The sequence below is a fragment of the Corella eumyota genome, chromosome 1 (assembly GCF_963082875.1).
Source record: "Corella eumyota chromosome 1, kaCorEumy4.1, whole genome shotgun sequence".
Taxonomy (NCBI): Eukaryota; Metazoa; Chordata; class Ascidiacea; order Phlebobranchia; family Corellidae; genus Corella; species Corella eumyota.
Genome location: NC_137490.1, coordinates 22347737 through 22368491, shown reverse-complemented (window position 1 = coordinate 22368491; position 20755 = coordinate 22347737). Strand labels below are relative to the sequence as shown.

Here is a 20755-nt window from a genome sequence, read left to right as displayed (position 1 = left end):
GGTGAACATTTGTTAATGTTGTAATGGTATGTACATATACATCATTAGGTTTTACAAACATAATATTGGTTGTTCTAATTTTTTAAGGTTATCAACTTAAATTTAATTTTTAATTTAATGCTGTTTAGTTATTTGTTAGTTATACAAAATTTAGGTTACAATTTCGGGTTAATTTAGGTAAATAAGGATAAAAAATGCATGATGATGTCACTGAAGTTTGGGTAAGCACCTGAAGGTAAACCCCCCCATACTTCCATGTCCAGCATAAATTTAAAATTTGTTTTACTGCAGGAAATATTGAAGTTTTGTGGTAAGTTTATTTATATTTATTTATTTTTTGCATAAATTTTTGTCATTCTGGCAACATCTTGATGTTTTAAGTTTAAATCTTGCTGCTGGCAAGTGGTATTATGTATTTAATTGTGTAAAATCATGTAAGTTTACCTGGCAGCATGACATAGCAGTCAAAGCAAAGTCAGGAAGGGGCAAAAGATTCAACCTGCGAGTAATCATGAGGGTCTGCAGCTAGTTAAAATTTTGAAAGCAAAAACCAATGTCTTTTTTTATTCCACTCTTAACTTAGTTTTCAGGGCATAAGTCCTAAAAACTAATATTCTAAAAACTAAAAGATGTTGTAATAATTGAAATTTAACATTGAACCTATACGCTGACTTTTTGCTGTAAAAACCCTCTTTTTTAGCAAGTCGAATCCTTTGATAGCCGATAATCTAACAGCCCTGGCCATCACCACATAGGGTGTTGGGTTTGATCCCCACTGCTTGTAGTTGTGTTAGTTTTTTTATAGATCTAATATATTATTAATTAAACCTTTTAAATTGTTACCTCTACTGTTATGTAAAAAACTTACAATAAAAAGAAACTAAATACAATAAATTATTTTACAGCCACTCATTTATCTAATGGGGAATCCACAATCTCACCAAGTATAAATTATGACTCGGTTGATTCTGTTGGTTTTATCTCGAGTTTAACTCGACAAAGAAATGTTCTCAGTCGAGTTTTTATTGGAGCAGCATCACTTTTGACTGTGGAACAACTTGGTAACTTTTAAATTTAAATTGTAAATATATGTTTAATTAGTTTTACTTCAATATCATTTTGGTATTATATACTTTTTAATTTACACATTTTTCTATGATTACAGATACTCAGGAACAAGTTAAATGTAACGTTCACAAACTTGTCGGGAAGAAATTTGGAAACTCTGGCAATCAGGTTTATAATTTTGGTCTTAAAGTTATCTTTTAAACTTGAAAAAAATAAGGTCATAAAATCATTAGCGTATATAATCCTATATTAAATATTATTATTCAATTAAATTATCTTTAAATTTAGGGGGGTATTACTACATCGGTGACCCTTCGACCCCATCAGAGACATCACATGACGGTATTTACATAAATGTTTGTCGAAATATCCACAATGAATTCCCCTCGGAACTTTATACTTATTTATCTCAATGTCCTGACAATGCAGCTGCATGTCTGTTGCAAGGTAGTCATGCTTATTCTATTGGGACACAAGCTGTTAATATTACAGATGAAAACAGGTTGGTTTTTGAGTGTTTTTGAAAATTAGATTTGTTTATTGTATTATTTATATTACTACAACAGGGGTGTCAACACCACAATGATATGTCATTCAACTAAATTTTTCAATAGCATATACAAATGTGTGTTTAAATTAAACACAAGCCAAATTTATGAAATAATGTTTAGATATATCTTGGTTTAATTTTGTAACTTTGTTTAGATTATTGTTAACCTATACAACTGAGCCAGGCACAAATAAGAAGGATGCAACAACCCACAAGTTATCCCCACTTTTGTCCTAGCATGAATAAAGGGTGTAGTAGGTAGGCACTTTTCTATACCCTAATTTACTCTAGTAGTCACTTTTTTGTCTTTTTTAAGTTTGTTACAACTGGCACTGCATAAAATTTTTGAATTTAGATGTTAGTTGACTTTCTGTGTTATTATAAGTTAAATAACTTATACAACTAAAGATTGGGCTGGGGTTATAAAAGATTCTTTTATATTTAGGCTGTGAAGTCGACCTTGTGACCGATTAATGCAAAACCCATTGAGTGGTTTATTCAATGGTTTCACCCCAATAGTAAAGTAACCCCCTGTCGGGTATAAAAGTTACTCCCTTTTTTCCAACTAAACCCACTGTAAACTTGTTTATTTTATTTCAATATTTTGTTAAAAATTTTATTGCGTTTTTTTTTTAGTAGGATTGGGGTAAAAGTTAATAGAAAATAATATGGGTTTTCATGCAACTGGTTTTTGGTGAAATGTATGTTTCAGAAAATTATTTATGGTTGTACTTCTTACCGGTTAGTTTTTTTAAACAGACTGGTTTTGTAGCCTTTGCATAATTTAGTTAATTTGAATTATTTTTATTGTAAATAAATGTTAAAAATATCAGGATATTACTAAAACAATGCCACTAAAATATTTCAATTTTACAATTTGTTATTAAAATTACATTTTAAAAGCATTTTTATTGTTAACAAATCATAAATGTTTTTAAACCCTGTATTTTTTTGTATAAACAACCTTTGTGTAAATTCTTTTTAGTTCTATTGTTTTTAACTGGTATATAGCTTACAGTAGAGATCTTTAGTTCTCTTGTTTTTAACTGGTATATAGTTTACAGTAGAGATCTTTTTATTTCTCTTGTTTTTTTACAGTAGAGATATAAAGTACTATCAGACTCGAGTAACCTAGTAACGCCGAGCAACGAACAAAGCTTTTTATTTTTAGAAAATTCCATCGAATTTTATTCAACAGAGAATATTTTATGTCAGGTAATAGCAAGACTATATTTGTTACTTGTGTGTATAGTTAACCAGTTAATCGATTATCTTTGGATAACGGTCGGGATGTGTCGAGCCAAGTGCTCGGGGTCGTACTCGTGTACTAGCCGAGGCATTTTTAAAGGCTCGGTTTTTGCCGAGCTTTCATGTTAAATTATCCGAGCATTATCAACTAAATTAATTTTTTTCTTTTCGGTAAATTATAATGCAAATCAAACGCCGTGCAGTGTTATAACTTTTTAAATGTAATAGTTTTATAATTTACACTGCGAAAGTTTGTCGTTTCACCGATAAATATACTTAGGGATGGGCCAATCGAATCCGAGTCCGAGTACTCAACCCGAGTATTAAGAATATTTTAATACTCGTGCACATCGAGCATTCTTTAGTACTCGGACACCGAGTAATAATTTGTTATTTAAGATCGTATACGATTTACTAAACTCAAAAAAACACGAGGTTTGCCTTTTTCTAATAAATTATAATCTACTCTCAAATATATCACGTTATTTAAGCAACGATTGCGCAACAAATACACTTTTTACATAGTATAATTTTACGCATAATAAATTTGGGACTTGCATTTTTGTTTGGACTTAAAATGAAATTGCTATCAGCGGTAAGTAGTTTTGCCAACGTTAAACACTTTATTATCTATAAATACGTGTTTTTTGGCAAATTTTGGTGTTTAAAATTATGCGGGAAAAATTTTCGTGAACAGTTATACGTTTAAATGACGTCATAACCGAGTACTCGGACTCGGCCGAGTATCGCAACAAAATACTCGGGCTCGTCGAATACGAGTAATTTGGATTTCAGTCCATCCCTAATACATATATACATATTAGTATATGATTTATATTATACATATCAGTATCTATATGGGTTTATTTATATCACGCGAGATATGACGTTGCTATTCAATTGTTGTCACGCCGCCAACAAGTGTTTTTATTGAAAGACTTTTTAGTACAGCGGAAGCTATTGCTAGCCCGCTTCGTAACCGGTAACTCCTGAGCATATCGAAATACTTACATTTCTTCATGTGAATTTACGTGAGCTTACGTAAATTTTCGCATTTCAATACAAAGCACATCACTAACCCAAGTTCAGGCTATTTTAATTTTCTTAAAACAGATAAAGTTTGACGTTTCACCGTACGTTCTAACGATTTTAAATCGCTTCTTTAAATAAAGCAATATAATCTTAAATTATTTATCTATAGCAAGCTTGCAGGGGTAATAATTTTAATTTAAATAATTTAAAAAAATCGTGTCCACAACAAAAATTTATGCATTTTTCCCGGACGTTTTGCGTTACGTACCGAAAGGTCACTTACGTATTTATTTTCGCTATTCAAAAGTTCGTATTGCTCGTCCGAGCTTTTTAAAATTAAGATGCTCGTACAAGCCAAGCTTTTTGGCACATCCCTAAATAACGGTTAATATAAAGTTGATATTTTTATTTGTAAAACGGTGATATTGTATTTTGTGTTTTGGTTAAGTTGTTAACATGTATAACACTCTATTTTTGTGTTTTTTATTAGAAAAACTTACAGAGTTCCTGTTTTACATTATGTAGCTCACTTTTTATTAAATATGTTTTTAAAAAATGTTTTTTAACAAGTCAATTTAAGTATTTATTTATTTACATTGTTAGTTGTAAAATTATGTCGTTTTGTTTAACGTTTAAGTTAAGAAATGGGAAATTCTTAAATTTAACCAGTTAATTGATTTTCTGTGAGTGGCAGGTAAAATAAATTTGCTATTTTTATTTATAAGACAGTGATGTTGCGTTTTGGTTAAGTTGTTAATATTTATTATCACTTTTATTTTAGTATTTCTTTCTTAAAAAAACTGACACTGGTTGTTTTGTTATATTTTTAAGCTTATTTTATTTTGTATATGTTTTTAAAAAGTGGTTTAATTAAAAAGTTGATCAAATTATTTGAATAAATGGCATTGGTAAAATTAGGTGGTTTTATCGGGGTTTTTAAAACAGAGTTAAAGGTTAATTAACATACCCTAAAATTAACTGTCGTGGTAAATTCTTTTTAGGTTCCTTGTTTTTAACTGATATAAAGTTTACATAGGGGATCTTTAGTTCTCTTGTTTTTAACTGGTATATAGTTTACAGTAGAGATCTTTAGTTCCCTTGTTTTTAACTGGTATATAGTTTACAGTAGAGATCTTGAGTTTCCTTGTTTTTAACTGGTATATAGTTTACAGTAGAGATCTTTAGTTCTCTTGTTTTTAACTGGTATATAGTTTACAGTAGAGATCTTTAGTTCTATTGTTTTTAACTGGTATATAGCTTACAGTAGGGATATCAAGTAACATCAGGCACGAGTAACCTAGTAACGCCGAGCAACAAACAAAGCTTTTTATTTTTAGAAAATTCCATCGAATTTTATTCAACAGAGAATATTTTATGTCAGGTAATAGCAAGACTATATTTGTTACTTGTGTGTAGTTAACCAGTTAATCGATTTTGTTTGGATAACAGTAGGGATGTGTCGAGCCGAGTGCTCGGGGTCGTACTCGTGTACTAGCCGAGGCATTTTTAAAGGCTCGGTTTTTGCCGAGCTTTCACGTTAAATTATCCGAGCATTATCAACTAAAATAATTTTTTTTTTCGGTAAATTATAATGCAAATCAAACGCCGTGCAGTGTTATAACTTTTTAAATGCAATACTTTTATAATTCACACTGCGAAAGTTCGTCGTTATATACATATTAGTATCTCTATGGTTTAATTATATCACGCGAGATATGACGTTGCTATTCAATTGTTGTCACACCACCAACAAGTGTTTTTATTGAAAGACTTTTTAGTACAGCGGAAGCTATTGCTAGCCCGCTTCGTAACCAGTTAACTCCTGGTCATATCAAAATACTTACATTTCTTCATGTGAATTTACGTGAGCTTAAGTAAATTTCCGCATTTTAATATAAAGTTCACAACTAACCCAAGTTCAGCCTATTTCAATTTTCTTAAAACTGGTAAACTTTGTTTTGCCTTTTTTACATGTTCCCTACGATTTTAAATCGCTTCTTTAATCTTAAATTATTTATCTATAGCAAGCTTGCAGGGGTAATAACATTTAATTCAAATAATTAAAAAAAAATTTGTAAAAAATCGTGTCCACAACAAAAATTTATGCATTTTTCCCGGACGTTATGCGTTACGTACAAAAAGGTCACTTAGGTATTTATTTTCGCTATTCAAAAGCTCGTATTGCTCGGCCGAGCTTTTTTTAAATTAAGATGCTCGTACAAGCCAAGCTTTTTGGCACATCCCTAAATAACGGTTAATATAAAGTTGATATTTTTATTTGTAAAACGGTGATATTGTATTTTGGCTAAGTTGTAAATATTTATTACACTTTATTTTTGTATTTCTTATTAGAAAAACTTACAGAGTTCCTGTTTTACATTATGTAGCTCACTTTTTGTTAGATATGTTTTTAAAAAATGTTTTTTTAACAAGTCAATCCAAGTATTTATTTAATTAAATCACCAGTTGTAAAATTATGTCGTTTCGTTCAACATTTAAGTTAAGAAATGGGAAATTCTTGAATTTAACCAGTTAATTGATTTTCTGTGAGTGACAGGTAAAATAAATTTGCTATTTTTATTTATAAGACAGTGATGTTGTATTTTGTATTTTTTGTTAATGTGTTATTTTTTTATCACTTTTATTTTAGTATTTCTTTCTTAAAAAAACTGACAATGGTTGTTTTGTTATATTTTTAAGCTCATTTAATTTTATGTATGTTTTTAAAAAGTGGTTTAATTAAAAAGTTGATCAAATTATTTAAATAAATCGCATTGGTAAAATTAGGTGGTTTTATCAGGTTTTTAAAACAGAGTTAAAGGTTAATTAATATACGCTAAAATTAACTGTCGTGGTAAATTCTTTTTAGTTCTATTGTTTTTAACTGGTATATAGTTTACAGTAGAGATCTTTAGTTCTCTTGTTTTTAACTGATATATAGTTTGCAGTAGAGATCTTTAGTTTTCTTGTTTTTAACCGATATATAGCTTACAGTAGGGATATCAAGTTACATCAGGCACGAGTAACCTAGTAACGCCGAGCAACAAACAAAGCTTTTTATTTTTAGAAAATTCCATCGAATTTTATTCAACAGAGAATATTTTATGTCAGGTAATAGCAAGACTATATTTGTTACTTGTGTGTAGTTAACCAGTTAATCGATTTTCTTTGGATAACAGTAGGATGTGTCGAGCCGAGTGCTCGGGGTCGTACTCGTGTACTAGCCGAGGCATTTTTAAAGGCTCGGTTTTTGCCGAGCTTTCATGTTAAATTATCCGAGCATTATCAACTAAATTAATTTTTTTCTTTTTTGGTAAATTATAATGCAAGTCAAACGCCGTGCAGTGTTATAACTTTTTAAATGTAATAGTTTTATAATTTACACTGCGAAAACTCGTCGTTTTATACATTTTAGTATCTATGGTTTAATTATATCACGCGAGATATGACGTTGTTATTTAATTGTTGTCACGTCGCCAACAAGTGTTTTTATTTATTTTTTTTTGTTTTTTTTGCACATTGATAAAAATAAATAATAAATACACAATTAATAGTACAACAATGCGACGGGAAAAAATGAAAAAATTAATTTAATGATTTAAAACATGCCAAAAGTATTAATGTTTACATAACGATTTTAAGTATGTTATGGCATGGTCACTAAACCTAAATTGAAAGACTTTTTAGTACAGTGGAAGCTATTGCTAGCCCGCTTCGTAACCAGTTAACTCCTGATCATATCGAAATACTTACATTTATTCATGTGAATTTACGTGAGCTTAAGTAAATTTTCGCATTTTAATACAAAGCACACCGCTAACCCAAGTTCAGCCTATTTTAATTTTCTTAAAACCGGTAAAGTTTGACGTTTCACCGTACGTTCTAACGATTTTAAATCGCTTCTTTGAATAAAGCAATATAATCTTAAATAATTTATCTATAGCAAGCTTGCAGCGGTAATAATTTTAATTCAAATAATTTAAAAAAATGGTAAAAAATCGTGTCCACAACAAAAATTTATGCATTTTTCCTGGACGTTTTGCGTTACGTACCGAAAGGTCACTTAGGTATTTATTTTCGCTATTCAAAAGCTCGTATTGCTCGTCCGAGCTTTTTTAAAATTAAGATGCTTGTACAAGCCGAGGTTTTTGGCACATCCCTAAATAACGGTTAATATAAAGTTGATATTTTTATTTGTAAAACGGTGATATTGTGTTATGGTTAAGTGGTTAACATGTATAACACTTTATTTTTGTATTTCTTATTAGAAAAACTGACAGAGTTTCTGTTTTACATTATGTAGCATACTTTTTGTTAGATATGTTTTTAAAAAGTGTTTTTTTAACAAGTCAGTCCAAGTATTTATTTAATTAAATTGTTAGTTGTAAAATTATGTGGTTTTGTTCAACGTTTAAGTTAAGAAATGGGAAATTTTTAAATTTAACCAGTTAATTGATTTTCTGTGAGTGACAGGTAAAATAAATTTGCTATTTTTATTTATAAGACAGTGATGTTGTATTTTGTATTTTTTGTTAATGTGTTATTTTTTTATCACTTTTATTTTAGTATTTCTTTCTTAAAAAAACTGACAATGGTGGTTTTGTTATATTTCTAAGCTTACATTATTTTGTATATGTTTTTAAAAAGTGATTTAATTAAAAAGTTGATCAAATTATTTGAATAAATGGCAGTGGTAAAATTAGGTGGTTTTATCAGGGTTTTTAAAACAGAGTTAAAGGTTAATTAACATACGCTAAAATTAACTGTCGTGGTAAATTCATGGTAAAATTATATAGCTCACTTTTTGTTAAATATGTTTTTAAAAAGTGTTTTTTTAACAAGTAAATCCTAGTATTTATTTAATTAAATCGCCAGTTGTAAAATTATGTTGTTTTTGTTTAACTGTTAAGTTAAAAGGGTTAAAAGTTGATGAAAATATAATGAAATTAACTGTGACAGTAAATTCTGTTCATTTCTCTTGTTTTTAACTAGTATATAGTTTATAGAGTAGGGATATTAAATTACATCAGACACAAGTAACCTAGCCACACTGAGCAACAAACAAATGCTTTCTCTTCCTGAAACATTTCATTGAGTTTTATTTAACGTACGATAATTTAAGCCAGGTAATAGCAAAGAATTCTGGTTTTGTGTTGCTAGTAATGTGTTAGTTTAAATTAAACTTATGTTATACTATCGACAACATATTAAATTTTACTGTTATTAGGAAAGGTTTTGTAATCTTATCTTAGATAGGATTACAAAAATATTTTATTTTTAATTGCTTGGTTATACCAATAAAAATTATAAAATAAGTTTGATAAATCTGCACAGAAAAGTTCTTGCTGTTTTGGCAAATAAACATTTTTTTTTGGTTTAACAAATCAGATTTTAAACTTTCAATATTTTACTTAAAAGCAAATACATTTACCTTAAAACAATGGAAACAGAAGATGAGATTATTGAACAACTTAAACAAATTTGTGACAAAAGTGGAAAGGAAAATTTCCCAAAACAATCTGCAAAACTTTTCCATGAACTTGGTTTAATTTACAAAACTGAAGTTTTAAATAACAATCCCAATCAAAAAACAAGACTTGGAAAAAAATTGTTTCAGTTTGTTCAAATGACCCCAAAAAAATATTTGAAAAATGCCAACAAAATCAAATTAATTCAAAGTGCAGCTTTACTAAATGCAGCTATTGTTAGAAATCCTGAAAATGTGGAAGAAATTAAACAAGATCTTCGTCAATTTTGCTCTGAATTACTTAAAGTTTCAAATGCAGCAAACCAAGAAGCAGATTTAATTAAATATTCAAAAATAATTGCTAAAGATGTTGCAGAAATGAGAAACAAGGTTAATAATATACTTAAAACCATTCCTCAGATTCTGGAAGACATATCTAACGAGGAATTCACAAAACTTAAAAGTGAAAAAGTTGAAGCCATAAGAAACCTGCAGAATATAATAAGTGAAGATTACACTAAAATTATGAAACGCCTTGCTGGGTTTTGTGAAGAAATAATGGGAAATCCTCCATGTGAATATGCTTTAGTGGGACTTGGATCACTTTCACGAAGGGAAATAACTCCTTACTCTGATTTTGAAAATGTCATAGTTTTGGATAATAATATAATGAATTTTCTTAAAAAAATTCCCAAAGCAGTAAAAGAATACTTTAGGTGGTTTGCTGTGATCTTTCAAATTATTTTGATTAATCTTGGAGAAACTATTCTTCCTGCTGTTAATATTCCAAGTTTAAATAGCGGAGATTCAACTAAATTTAACTTTTACGATGCTCTCACCCCCCTTGGCATTTCTTTTGATGGAATGATGCCACATGCTTGTAAATCTCCACTTGGAAGGCAAATGAAAACTACAAACAAACAATTTACACTTGAGTTAATTCAAACTGTAAGCAAAATGGCAAGTTTTATTGGGTCAGATAAAAATATAAAGAATGGTTACCACTTGGCTGATATGTTGATGACGTCATGTTTTGTTGCGGGAAATCAACAAATATACCAACAATTTCGGAAATTTGTTGATAAGGAAATGTCTTTATTAAATGTAATGCATTATCAAATTTCAGTAAAAGACCAAATAAATAAAAATAAAAAAGATTTTGAGGTTTCTACTCAATTATTTAATTTGCAGGATTGCAATAAACTAAACATTAAAAGAATGGTTTACAGAAGTTCAACTTTATTTGTTTCAGCAATCGGTAAAATTCATGGCATAAAAGAATCATGTTGCTTTGACATTCTAGAAAGTCTTTTTCAAGAAAATAAATTAACTGAAGAAATTGGTTGCAATCTTAAATTTGCCATCGCCGTTGCATGTGAGACAAGATTAAGAGTTTACATGGATAAGAAATCACAAGACGATACAGTTCAACAATCAGAAATAAAAAGTAAATTTATAAATAAAACAGTTGGGATAAAAAGCCTTGTTGAATATTTTTTAACAATTCGACAATTTCAAGAAAATTTATTCGACCTTAATGAAATAGCAAAACCTGAAATATGTTGGGTTCCAACAATATGTTATATTTTAGGTTTTTATACTTTTGCTATAAAATGGTGGGACCAGGAAATATGCAAAACTGAGTTTACTAATAACTTGGAGTATGAAATCGCTTTTTGTCATTATTGTATTGGTTCGTGCAAACATGAACTCGGTCAATATAAAGAAGCATTATCTGATTTACAAACTTCACTTGAAATCAACCAACAAATTGTTGACGATCCAACTAAGAGCAGTGGTGTTGCTTATTGTCATTATTGGATTGGATTGTGCAGACATGAGCTCGGTCAATATAAAGAAGCAATATCTGATTTACAAACTTCACTTGAAATCCACCGACAAATTGTTGACGATCCAACTAAGAGCAGTGATGTTGCTAATCGTCATTATTGGATTGGATTGTGCAGACATGAGCTCGGTCAATATAAAGAAGCAATATCTGATTTACAAACTTCACTTGAAATCCACCGACAAATTGTTGACGATCCAACTAAGAGCAGTGATGTTGCTAATCGTCATTATTGGATTGGATTGTGCAGACATGAGCTCGGTCAATATAAAGAAGCATTATCTGATTTCCAAACTTCACTTGAAATCCACCAACAAATTGATGACAATCCAACTAAGAGCAGTAATGTTGCTAAACGTCATTATTGGATTGGAAAGTCCAAATATAAGCTCGGTCAATATAAAGAAGCATTATCTGATTTCCAAACTTCACTTGAAATTCACAAACAAATTGATGACAATCCAACTAAGAGCAGGGGTGTTGCTTACGATCATTATTGGATTGGAAATTGCAAATATACGCTCGGTCAATATAAAGAAGCATTATCTGATTTCCAAACTTCACTTGAAATCCACCAACAAATTGATGACAATCCAACTAAGAGCAGTAATGTTGCTAAACGTCATTATTGGATTGGAAAGTCCAAATATAAGCTCGGTCAATATAAAGAAGCATTATCTGATTTCCAAACTTCACTTGAAATTCACAAACAAATTGATGACAATCCAACTAAGAGCAGGGGTGTTGCTTACGATCATTATTGGATTGGAAATTGCAAATATACGCTCGGTCAATATAAAGAAGCATTATCTGATTTTAAAACTTCACTTGAAATTCACCAACAAATTGATGACAATCCAACTAAGAGCATTGATGTTGCTTACGATCATTATTGGATTGGTTTTTCCAAATATGAGCTCGGTCAATATAAAGAAGCATTATCTGATTTCCAAACTACACTTGAAATTCACCAACAAATTGATGACAATCCAACTATGAGCAGTGATGTTGCTGAAGATCATTATTGGATTGGAAAGTGCAAATATAAGCTCGGTCAATATAAAGAAGCAATATCTGACTTCCAAACTTCACTTACGGTCCACCAACATACTGGAGAAAATCAGAAAAGGGTCATGTACTGTAAAGATTGGATTGGAAAATGCAAGGCAATGCCGTTTATTTTAAAGTTCGTTGTAAAAAAATGTTAATCTAAACTTAACATGGTCAGCAAGTATCAAAATATTTTTCTTTTCTTTATTTCGCGTTTTCAAATATTTTAAATTATGTGCGAATTTGTGCTTGTTTGTAAAACTTTATTTTTTTAGGTTTTTTATTGTTTCTAACTATGTTGTGAGTATCATTTGTGTGAATATTTTTGAATGTTTATAAACAGTTTTTATGTTTAAGTATATATTTTCGTGCATGTTTGTATGTTAATCTTAAACTTTAAATCTTAAAAATTCCACCTAATGAAAATAACCATTTTTTAGTTATTTTTATGTATCTTTTTTTAAAGCTTATAAAACAGTTTAAATCTCACAGTTATATATTTTCGGGTATATTTGTATGTTAATCTTAAACTTAATGAATTGTACAAATTTGATTTAATGTTGATTTTATATTTTAGAATTATTAGGATTTATATAATAATATTTAAATTGTTTTGATATCTGGAACTGCTACAGTGACATCATAAAGCATATTGTAAAGTTTATGAAGAATTAAAACCTGACCTTTAAAAACTGCAAATTTTTAAAAAGAAATCAAAATTGACTTTAGGTTTGTAAGTATTATTTTTTAAATATTTAAGCTTAAAAAAGTATGTAGTTAGTTTCGTTAAATTACTATTGTCAATCATGAAATTTTTAGACTAACAATTATTTATAAGTGTTTTTATAGCTTGGTTTAAGGTAAATTTCAAATATGTTATTTCTTTGTGATACGGTAAAGGTAGTTTGTCGAACCTGAATACTTATGTGATCCTAAAAAATATTTCACTTTTGTACAAACAGAACTATTTTGTTTTTAGCTCACTTCTACCAGCTAGTGGCCTTGTTAATGAGCACTTCTAAATAAACTGTGTACACACAAGATCGTGAATAGGCTGTGCATAGTCACCTATATTCTAATGTGACAACCACAACAATATACACATCTTACAACCCCTTTAGGTGAACATTTGTGATTGATATAATGGTATGTTGTATGTTCATATACATCATTAGGTTTTACAAACATAATATTAGTTGTTCTAATTGTTTAAGGTTATCAACTTAGATTTAATTTTTAATTAAATGCTGTTTAGTTATGTGTTAGTTATATACAAAATATAGGTTACAATTTAAAGTTAATTTAGGTAAATGAGGATTATTAATGCATGATGATGTCACTGAAGTTTGGGTAACCACCTGAAGGTAAAAACCCTCTTTTACTTCCATGGCCAGCATAAATTTAAAATTTGTTTTACTGCATGAAATATTGAAGTATTGTGGTAAGTTTATTTATTTATTTTTTGCATAAATTTTAGTCATGCTGGCAACATCTTGATGTTTTAAGTTTAAATCTTGCTGCTGGCAAGTGGTATTATGTATTTAATTGTGTAAAATCATGTAGTTTTACCTGGCAGCATGACATAGCAGTCAAAGCAAAGTCAGGAAGAGCCAAAAGATTCAACCTGTGAGTAATCATGAGGGTCTGCAGCTAGTTAAAATTTTGAAAGCAAAAACCAATGTCTTTATTTATTCCACTCTTAACTTAGTTTTCAGGGCATAAGTCCTAAAAACTAATATTCTAAGAACTCAAAGATGTTGTAATAATTGAAATTTAACATTGACACTATACGCTGACTTTTTGCTGTAAAAACCCTCTTTTTTTGCAAGTCGAATCCTTTGATAGCCGATAATCTAACAGCCTTAGTCATCACCACATAGGGTGTTGGGTTTGATCCCCACTGCTTGTAGTTGTGTTAGTTTTTTTATAGCTCTAATATATTAATAATTAAACCTTTTAAATTGTTACCTCTACTGTTATGTAAAAAAATACAACAAAAAGAAACCTAATATAATAAATCATTTTACAGCCACTTATTTATCCTATGGAGAGTCCACAATCTCACCAAGTATAAATTATGACTCGGTTGATTCTGTTGGTTTTTACCTCGAGTTTAACTCAACAAAGAAATGTTCTCAGTCGAGTTTTTATCGGAGCAGAATCACTTTTGACTGTGGAACAACTTTGGTAACTTATAAATTTTTTTTTATTTGTTAATGTATGTTTTATCAGTTTTACTTTAATATCATTTTGGTATTATATATACTTTTTAATTTACATATTTTTCTATGATCACAGATACTCAGGAACAAGTTAAATGTAACGTTCACAAACTTGTCGGGAAGAAATTTGGAAACTCTGGCAATCAGGTTTAAAATTTTGGTTTTAAAGTTATATATTCAATTGACTTTTAAACTTGAAAAAAATAAGGTCATAAAATCATTAGCGTATATAATCCTATATTAAATATTATTATTTAATTAAATTATCTTTAAATTTAGGGGGGTAATACTACATTGGTGACCCTTCGACCCCATCAGAGACATCACATGACAACATTTACATAAATGTTTGTCGAAATATGCACAATGAATTCCCCTCGGAACTTTATACTTATTTATCTCAATGTCCTGACAATGCAGCTGCAGGTCTGTTGCAAGGTGGTCATGCTTATTCCATTGGGACACAGGCTGTCAACATTACAGATGAAAACAGGTTTGGGTTTTGAGTGTTTTTAAAAATTAGATTTGTTTATTGTATTATTTACATTACTACAACAGGGGTGTCAGAACCACAATGATATGTCATTTAACTAAATTTTTAATAGCATATACAAATGTTTATATTAAATACCTAGACGTAAGCCAGATTTATGAAATAATGTTTAGATATATCTTGGTTTAATTTTGTAACTTTGTTTAGATTAATGTTAACCTATACAACTGAGCCAACCACAAATAAGAAGGATGCAACAACCCACAAGTTATCATCACTTTTGTCCTAGCATGAATAGAGGGGGTAGTAGGTAAGCACTTTTCCATACCCTAATTTACTCTAGTAGACACTTTTTTGCCTTTTTTAAGTTCGTTACCATTGAAGTTGCATAAAATTTTAGAGTTTAGATGTAAGTTGACTTTCTGTGTTATTATAAGTTAAATAACTAATACAACTAAAGATTGGGCTGGGGTTATAAAAGATTCTTTTATATTTAGGTTGTAAAGTCGACCTTGTGACCAATTAATGCAAAACCCACTGAGTGGTTTATTCAATGGTTTCACCCCAATAGTAAAGTAACCCCCTGTCGGTATAAAAGTTACCCCCCTTTTTCAAACTAAACCCACTGTAAACTTGTTGATTTTATTTCAATATTTTTTTTTAAATTTTATTGCGTTTTTTTTTTAGTAGGATTGGGGTAAAAGTTATTTATTTTAAACAGACTGTGGTTTTTGTAGCCTTTGCATAATTTAGTTAATTTGAATTATTTTTATTGTAAATAAATGTCAAAAATATCAGGATATTACTGAAACAATGCAACTTAAATATTTCAATTTTACAATTTGTTATTAGAATTACATTTTAAAAGCATTTTTATTGTTAACAAATCATAAATGTTTTTAAACCCTGTATTTTTTTGTATAAACAACCTTTGTGTAAATTCTTTTTAGTTCTATTGTTTTTAACTGGTATATAGTTTACAGTAGAGATCTTTAGTTCTCTTGTTTTTAACTGGTATATAGTTTACAGTAGAGATCTTTAGTTCTCTTGTTTTTAACTGGTATATAGTTTACAGTAGAGACCTTTTTATTTCTCTTGTTTTTTTACAGTAGGGATATCAAGTTACATCAGACACGAGTAACCTAGTAACGCCGAGCAACAAACAAAGCTTTTTGTTTTTAGAAATTTTCATCGAATTTTATACAACAGAGAATATTTTATGACAGGTAATAGCAAGACTATATTTGTTACTTGTGTGTAGTTAACCAGTTAATTGATTTTCTTTGGATAACAGTAGGATGTGTGGAGCCGAGTGCTCGGGCTCGTACTCGTGTACTAGCCGAGGCATTTTTAAAGGCTCGGTTTTTGCCGAGCTTTCATGTTAAATTATCCGAGCATTATCAACTAAATTAATTTTTTTCTTTTTTCGGTAAATTATAATGCAAGTCAAACGCCGTGCAGTGTTATAACTTTTTAAATATAATAGTTTTATAATTTACACTGCGAAAACTCGTCGTTTCGCCGATAAATTTACTAATATATACATATTAGTATATTTATCTATATATTATATACATATTAGTATCTCCATGGTTTTATTATATCACGCGAGATATGACGTTGCTATTCAATTGTTGTCACGCCGCCAACAAGTGTTTTTATTGAAAGACTTTTTAGTACAGCGGAAGCTATTGCTAGCCCGCTTCGTAACCAGTTAACTCCTGATCATATCGAAATGCTTACATTTATTCATGTGAATTTACGTAAGCTCAAGTAAATTTTCGCATTTTAATACAAAGCACACCACTAACCCAAGTTCAGCCTATTTTAATTTTCTTAAAACAGGTAAAGTTTGACGTTTCACCGTACGTTTTAACGATTTTTAATCGCTTCTTAAAATAAAGGAATATAATCTTAAATAATTTATCTATAGCAAACATGCAGCGGTATAACATTTAATTCAAATAATTAAAAAAAAATTTGTAAAAAATCGTGTCCACAACAAAATTTTATGCATTTTCCCGGACGTTTTGCGTTACGTACAAAAAGGTCACTTAGGTATTTATTTTCGCTATTCAAAAGCTCGTATTGCTCGGCCGAGCTTTTTCAAAATTAAGATCCTCGTACAAGCCAAGCTTTTTGGCACATCCCTAAATAACGGTTAATATAAAGTTGATATTTTTATTTGTAAAACGGTGATATTGTATTTTGTATTTTGGTTAAGTTGTTAACATGTATAACACTCTATTATTGTGTTTCTTATTAGAAAAACTGACAGAGTTCCTGTTTCACATTATGTAGCTCACTTTTTGTTAAATATGTTTTTAAAAAATGTTTTTTTTAACAAGTCAGTCTTAGTATTTATTTAATTAAATTGCCAGTTGTAAAATTATGTGGTTTTGTTTAACGTTTAAGTTAAGAAATGGGAAATTCTTGAATTTAACCAGTTAATTGATTTTCTGTGAGTAGCAGGTAAAATAAATTTGCTATTTTTATTTATAAGACAGTGATGTTGTATTTTACGTTTTGGTTAAGTTGTTAATATTTATTATCACTTTTATTTTAGTATTTCTTTCTTAAAAAAACTGACAATGGTCGTTTTGTTATATTTTCAGGCTCATTTAATTTTATGTATGTTTTTAAAAAGTGGTTTAATTGAAAAGTTGATCAAATTATTTGAATAAATGGCATTGGTAAAATTAGGTTGTTTTATCAGGGTTTTTAAAACAGAGTTAAAGGTTAATTAACATACCCTAAAATTAACTGTCGTGGTAAATTCTTTTTAGTTCCCTTGTTTTTAACTGGTATATAGTTTACAGTAGAGATCTTTAGTTCCCTTGTTTTTAACTGGTATATAGTTTACAGTAGAGATCTTTAGTTCTCTTGTTTTTAACTGGTATATAGTTTACAGTAGGGATATCAAGTAACATTAGACACGAGTAACCTAGTAACGCCGAGCAACAAACAAAGCTTTTTATTTTTAGAAAATTCCATCGAATTTTATTCAACAGAGAATATTTTACGTCAGGTTATAGCAAGACTATATTTGTTACTTGTGTGTAGTTAACCAGTTTATCGATTTTCTTTGGATAAAAGTAGGGATGTGTCGAGCCGAGTGCTCGGGGTCGTACTCGTGTACGAGCCGAGGCATTTTTAAAGGCTCGGTTTTTGCCGAGCTTTCACGTTAAATTATCCGAGCATTATCAACTAAATTAATTTTTTTTTTCGGTAAATTATAATGCAAGTCAAACGCCGTGTAGTGTTATAACTTTTTAAATGCAATAGTTTTATAATTCACACTGCGAAAATTCGTCGTTTCACCGATAAATATATTAGTATATTTATCTATATAACATATACATTTTAGTATCTCTTTGGTTTTATTATATCACGCGAGATATGACGTTGCTATTCAATTGTTGTCACGCCACCAACAAGTGTTTTTATTTTGTTTTTTCGCACATTGATAAAAGTAAATAATAAATACACAATTAAGATATACAATTAATATTACAACAATGCGACGGAAAAAATGACAAAATCAATTTAATGATTTAAAACATGCCAAAAGTAGTAATGTTTACATAAAGATTTTAAGTATGTTATGGCATGGTCACTAAACCCAAATTGAAAGACTTTTTAGTACAGCGGAAGGTATTGATAGCCCGCTTCGTAACCAGTTAACTCCTGAGCATATCGAAATACTTACATTTATTCATGTGAATTTACGTGAGCTTAAGTGAATTTTCGCATTTTAATACAAAGTACACAACTAACCCAAGTTCAGCCCATTTCAATTTTCTTAAAACCGGTAAACTTTGTTTTGCCTTTTTCACATGTTCCCTACTATTTTAATTCGCTTCTTTAATCTTAAATTATTTATCTATAGCAAGCTTGCAGCGGTATAACATTTAATTCAAATAATTAAAAAAAAATTTGTAAAAAATCGTGTCCACAACAAAAATTTATGCATTTTTCCGGGCATACGTTTTGCGTTACGTACCGAAAGGTCACTTAGGTATTTATTTTCGCTATTCAAAAACTCGTATTGCTCGGCCGAGATTTTTCAAAATTAAGATGCTCGTACAAGCCAAGCTTTTTGGCACATCCCTAAATAACGGTTAATATGAAGTTGATATTTTTATTTGTAAAACGGTGATATTGTATTTTGTGTTTTGGTTAAGTTGTTAATATTTATAACACTCTATTTTTGTATTTCTTATTAGTAAAACTGACAGAGTTCCTGTTTTACATTATGTAGCTTACTTTTTGTTAAATATGTTTTTAAAAAGATTTTTTTTAACAAGTAAATTCAAGTATTTTTTTAATTAAATCGCCAGTTGTAAAATTATGTCGTTTTGTTTAACGTTTAAGTTAAGAAATGGGAAATTCTTGAATATAACCAGTTAATAGATTTTCTGTGAGTGGCAGGTAAAATAGATTTGGTATTTTTATTTATAAGACAGTGATGTTGTATTTTGGTTAAGTTGTTAATATTTATTATCACTTTTATTTTAGTATTTCTTTCTTAAAAAAACTGACAATGGTCGTTTTGTTATATTTTTAAGCTCATTTTATTTTGTATATGTTTTTAAAAAGTGGTTTAATTAAAAAGTTGATCAAATTATTTGAATAAATCGCATTGGTAAAATTTGGGCGTTTTATCAGGGTTTTTAAAACAGAGTTAAAGGTTAATTAACATACCCTAAAATTAACTGTCGTGGTAAATTTTTTTTAGTTCCCTTGTTTTTAACTGGTATATAGTTTACAGTAGAGATCTTTAGTTCTCTTGTTTTTAACTGGTATATAGTTTACAGTAGAGATCTTTAGTTCTCTTGTTTTTAACTGGTATATAGTTTACAGTAGAGATCTTTAGTTTACTTGTTTTTAACTGGTATATAGTTTACAGTAGAGATCTTTAGTTCCCTTGTTTTTAACTGGTATATAGTTTACAGTAGAGATCTTTAGTTCTCTTGTTTTTAACTGACATATAGTTTACAGTAGGGATATCAAGTGACATCAGACACGAGTAACCTAGTAACGCCGAGCAACAAACAAAGATTTTTATTTTTAGAAAATTCCATCGAATTTTATTCAACAGAGAATATTTTATGTCAGGTAATAGCAAGACTATATTTGTTACTTGTGTGTAGTTAACCAGTTAATCGATTTTCTTTGGATAACAGTAGGGATGTGTCGAGCCGAGTGCTCGGGGTCGTACTCGTGTACTAGCCGAGGCGTTTTTAAAGGCTCGGTTTTTGCCGAGCTTTCACGTTAAATTATCCGAGCATTATCAACTTAATTAATTTTTTCGGTAAATTATAATGCAAATCAAACGCCGTGCAGTGTTATAACTTTTTAAATGCAATAGTTTTATAATTCACACTGCAAAAGTTCGTCGTTATATACATATTAGTATCTCCATGGTTTTATTATATCACGCGAGATATGACGTTGCTATTCAATTGTTTTCACGCCACCAACAAGTGTTTTTATTTTTTTTTATTTAGGTTTTTCGCACATTGATAAAAGTAAATAATAAATACGATATACAATTAATATTACAACAATGCGACGGAAAAAATGACAAAATCAATTTAATGATTTAAAACATGCCAAAAGTATTAATGTTTACATAACGATTTTAAGTATGTTATGGCATGGTCACTAAACCCAAATTGAAAGACTTTTTAGTACAGCGAAAGCTATTGCTAGCCCGCTTCGTAACCAGTTAACTCCTGAGCATATCGAAATACTTACATTTATTCATGTGAAT

At 29.5% G+C, this 20755-nt stretch overlaps 1 protein-coding gene across 3 annotated transcripts; it reads left to right on the top strand.

The window, feature by feature from the left end:
* Positions 1 to 12757: 12757 nt before the first annotated feature.
* Positions 12758 to 15773, top strand: LOC145763338 (uncharacterized). 3 transcript variants are annotated; one of them, XM_082574768.1, is made up of 8 exons: positions 12758 to 12993; positions 13244 to 13385; positions 13571 to 13705; positions 14294 to 14451; positions 14563 to 14633; positions 14766 to 14979; positions 15187 to 15289; positions 15477 to 15773. In XM_082574768.1, exons 3-6 carry the CDS (start codon positions 13651 to 13653, stop codon positions 14785 to 14787), a joined length of 306 nt encoding a protein of 101 aa, XP_082430894.1. In that variant the 5' UTR covers positions 12758 to 12993; positions 13244 to 13385; positions 13571 to 13650; the 3' UTR covers positions 14788 to 14979; positions 15187 to 15289; positions 15477 to 15773. The 3 variants fall into 3 exon arrangements, with proteins under 3 accessions (XP_082430894.1, XP_082430893.1, XP_082430896.1); XM_082574767.1 differs by having other exon boundaries at positions 13244 to 13410; XM_082574770.1 differs by having other exon boundaries at positions 12758 to 12997; positions 13244 to 13410.
* The last annotated feature ends 4982 nt before the right edge of the window (positions 15774 to 20755 follow it).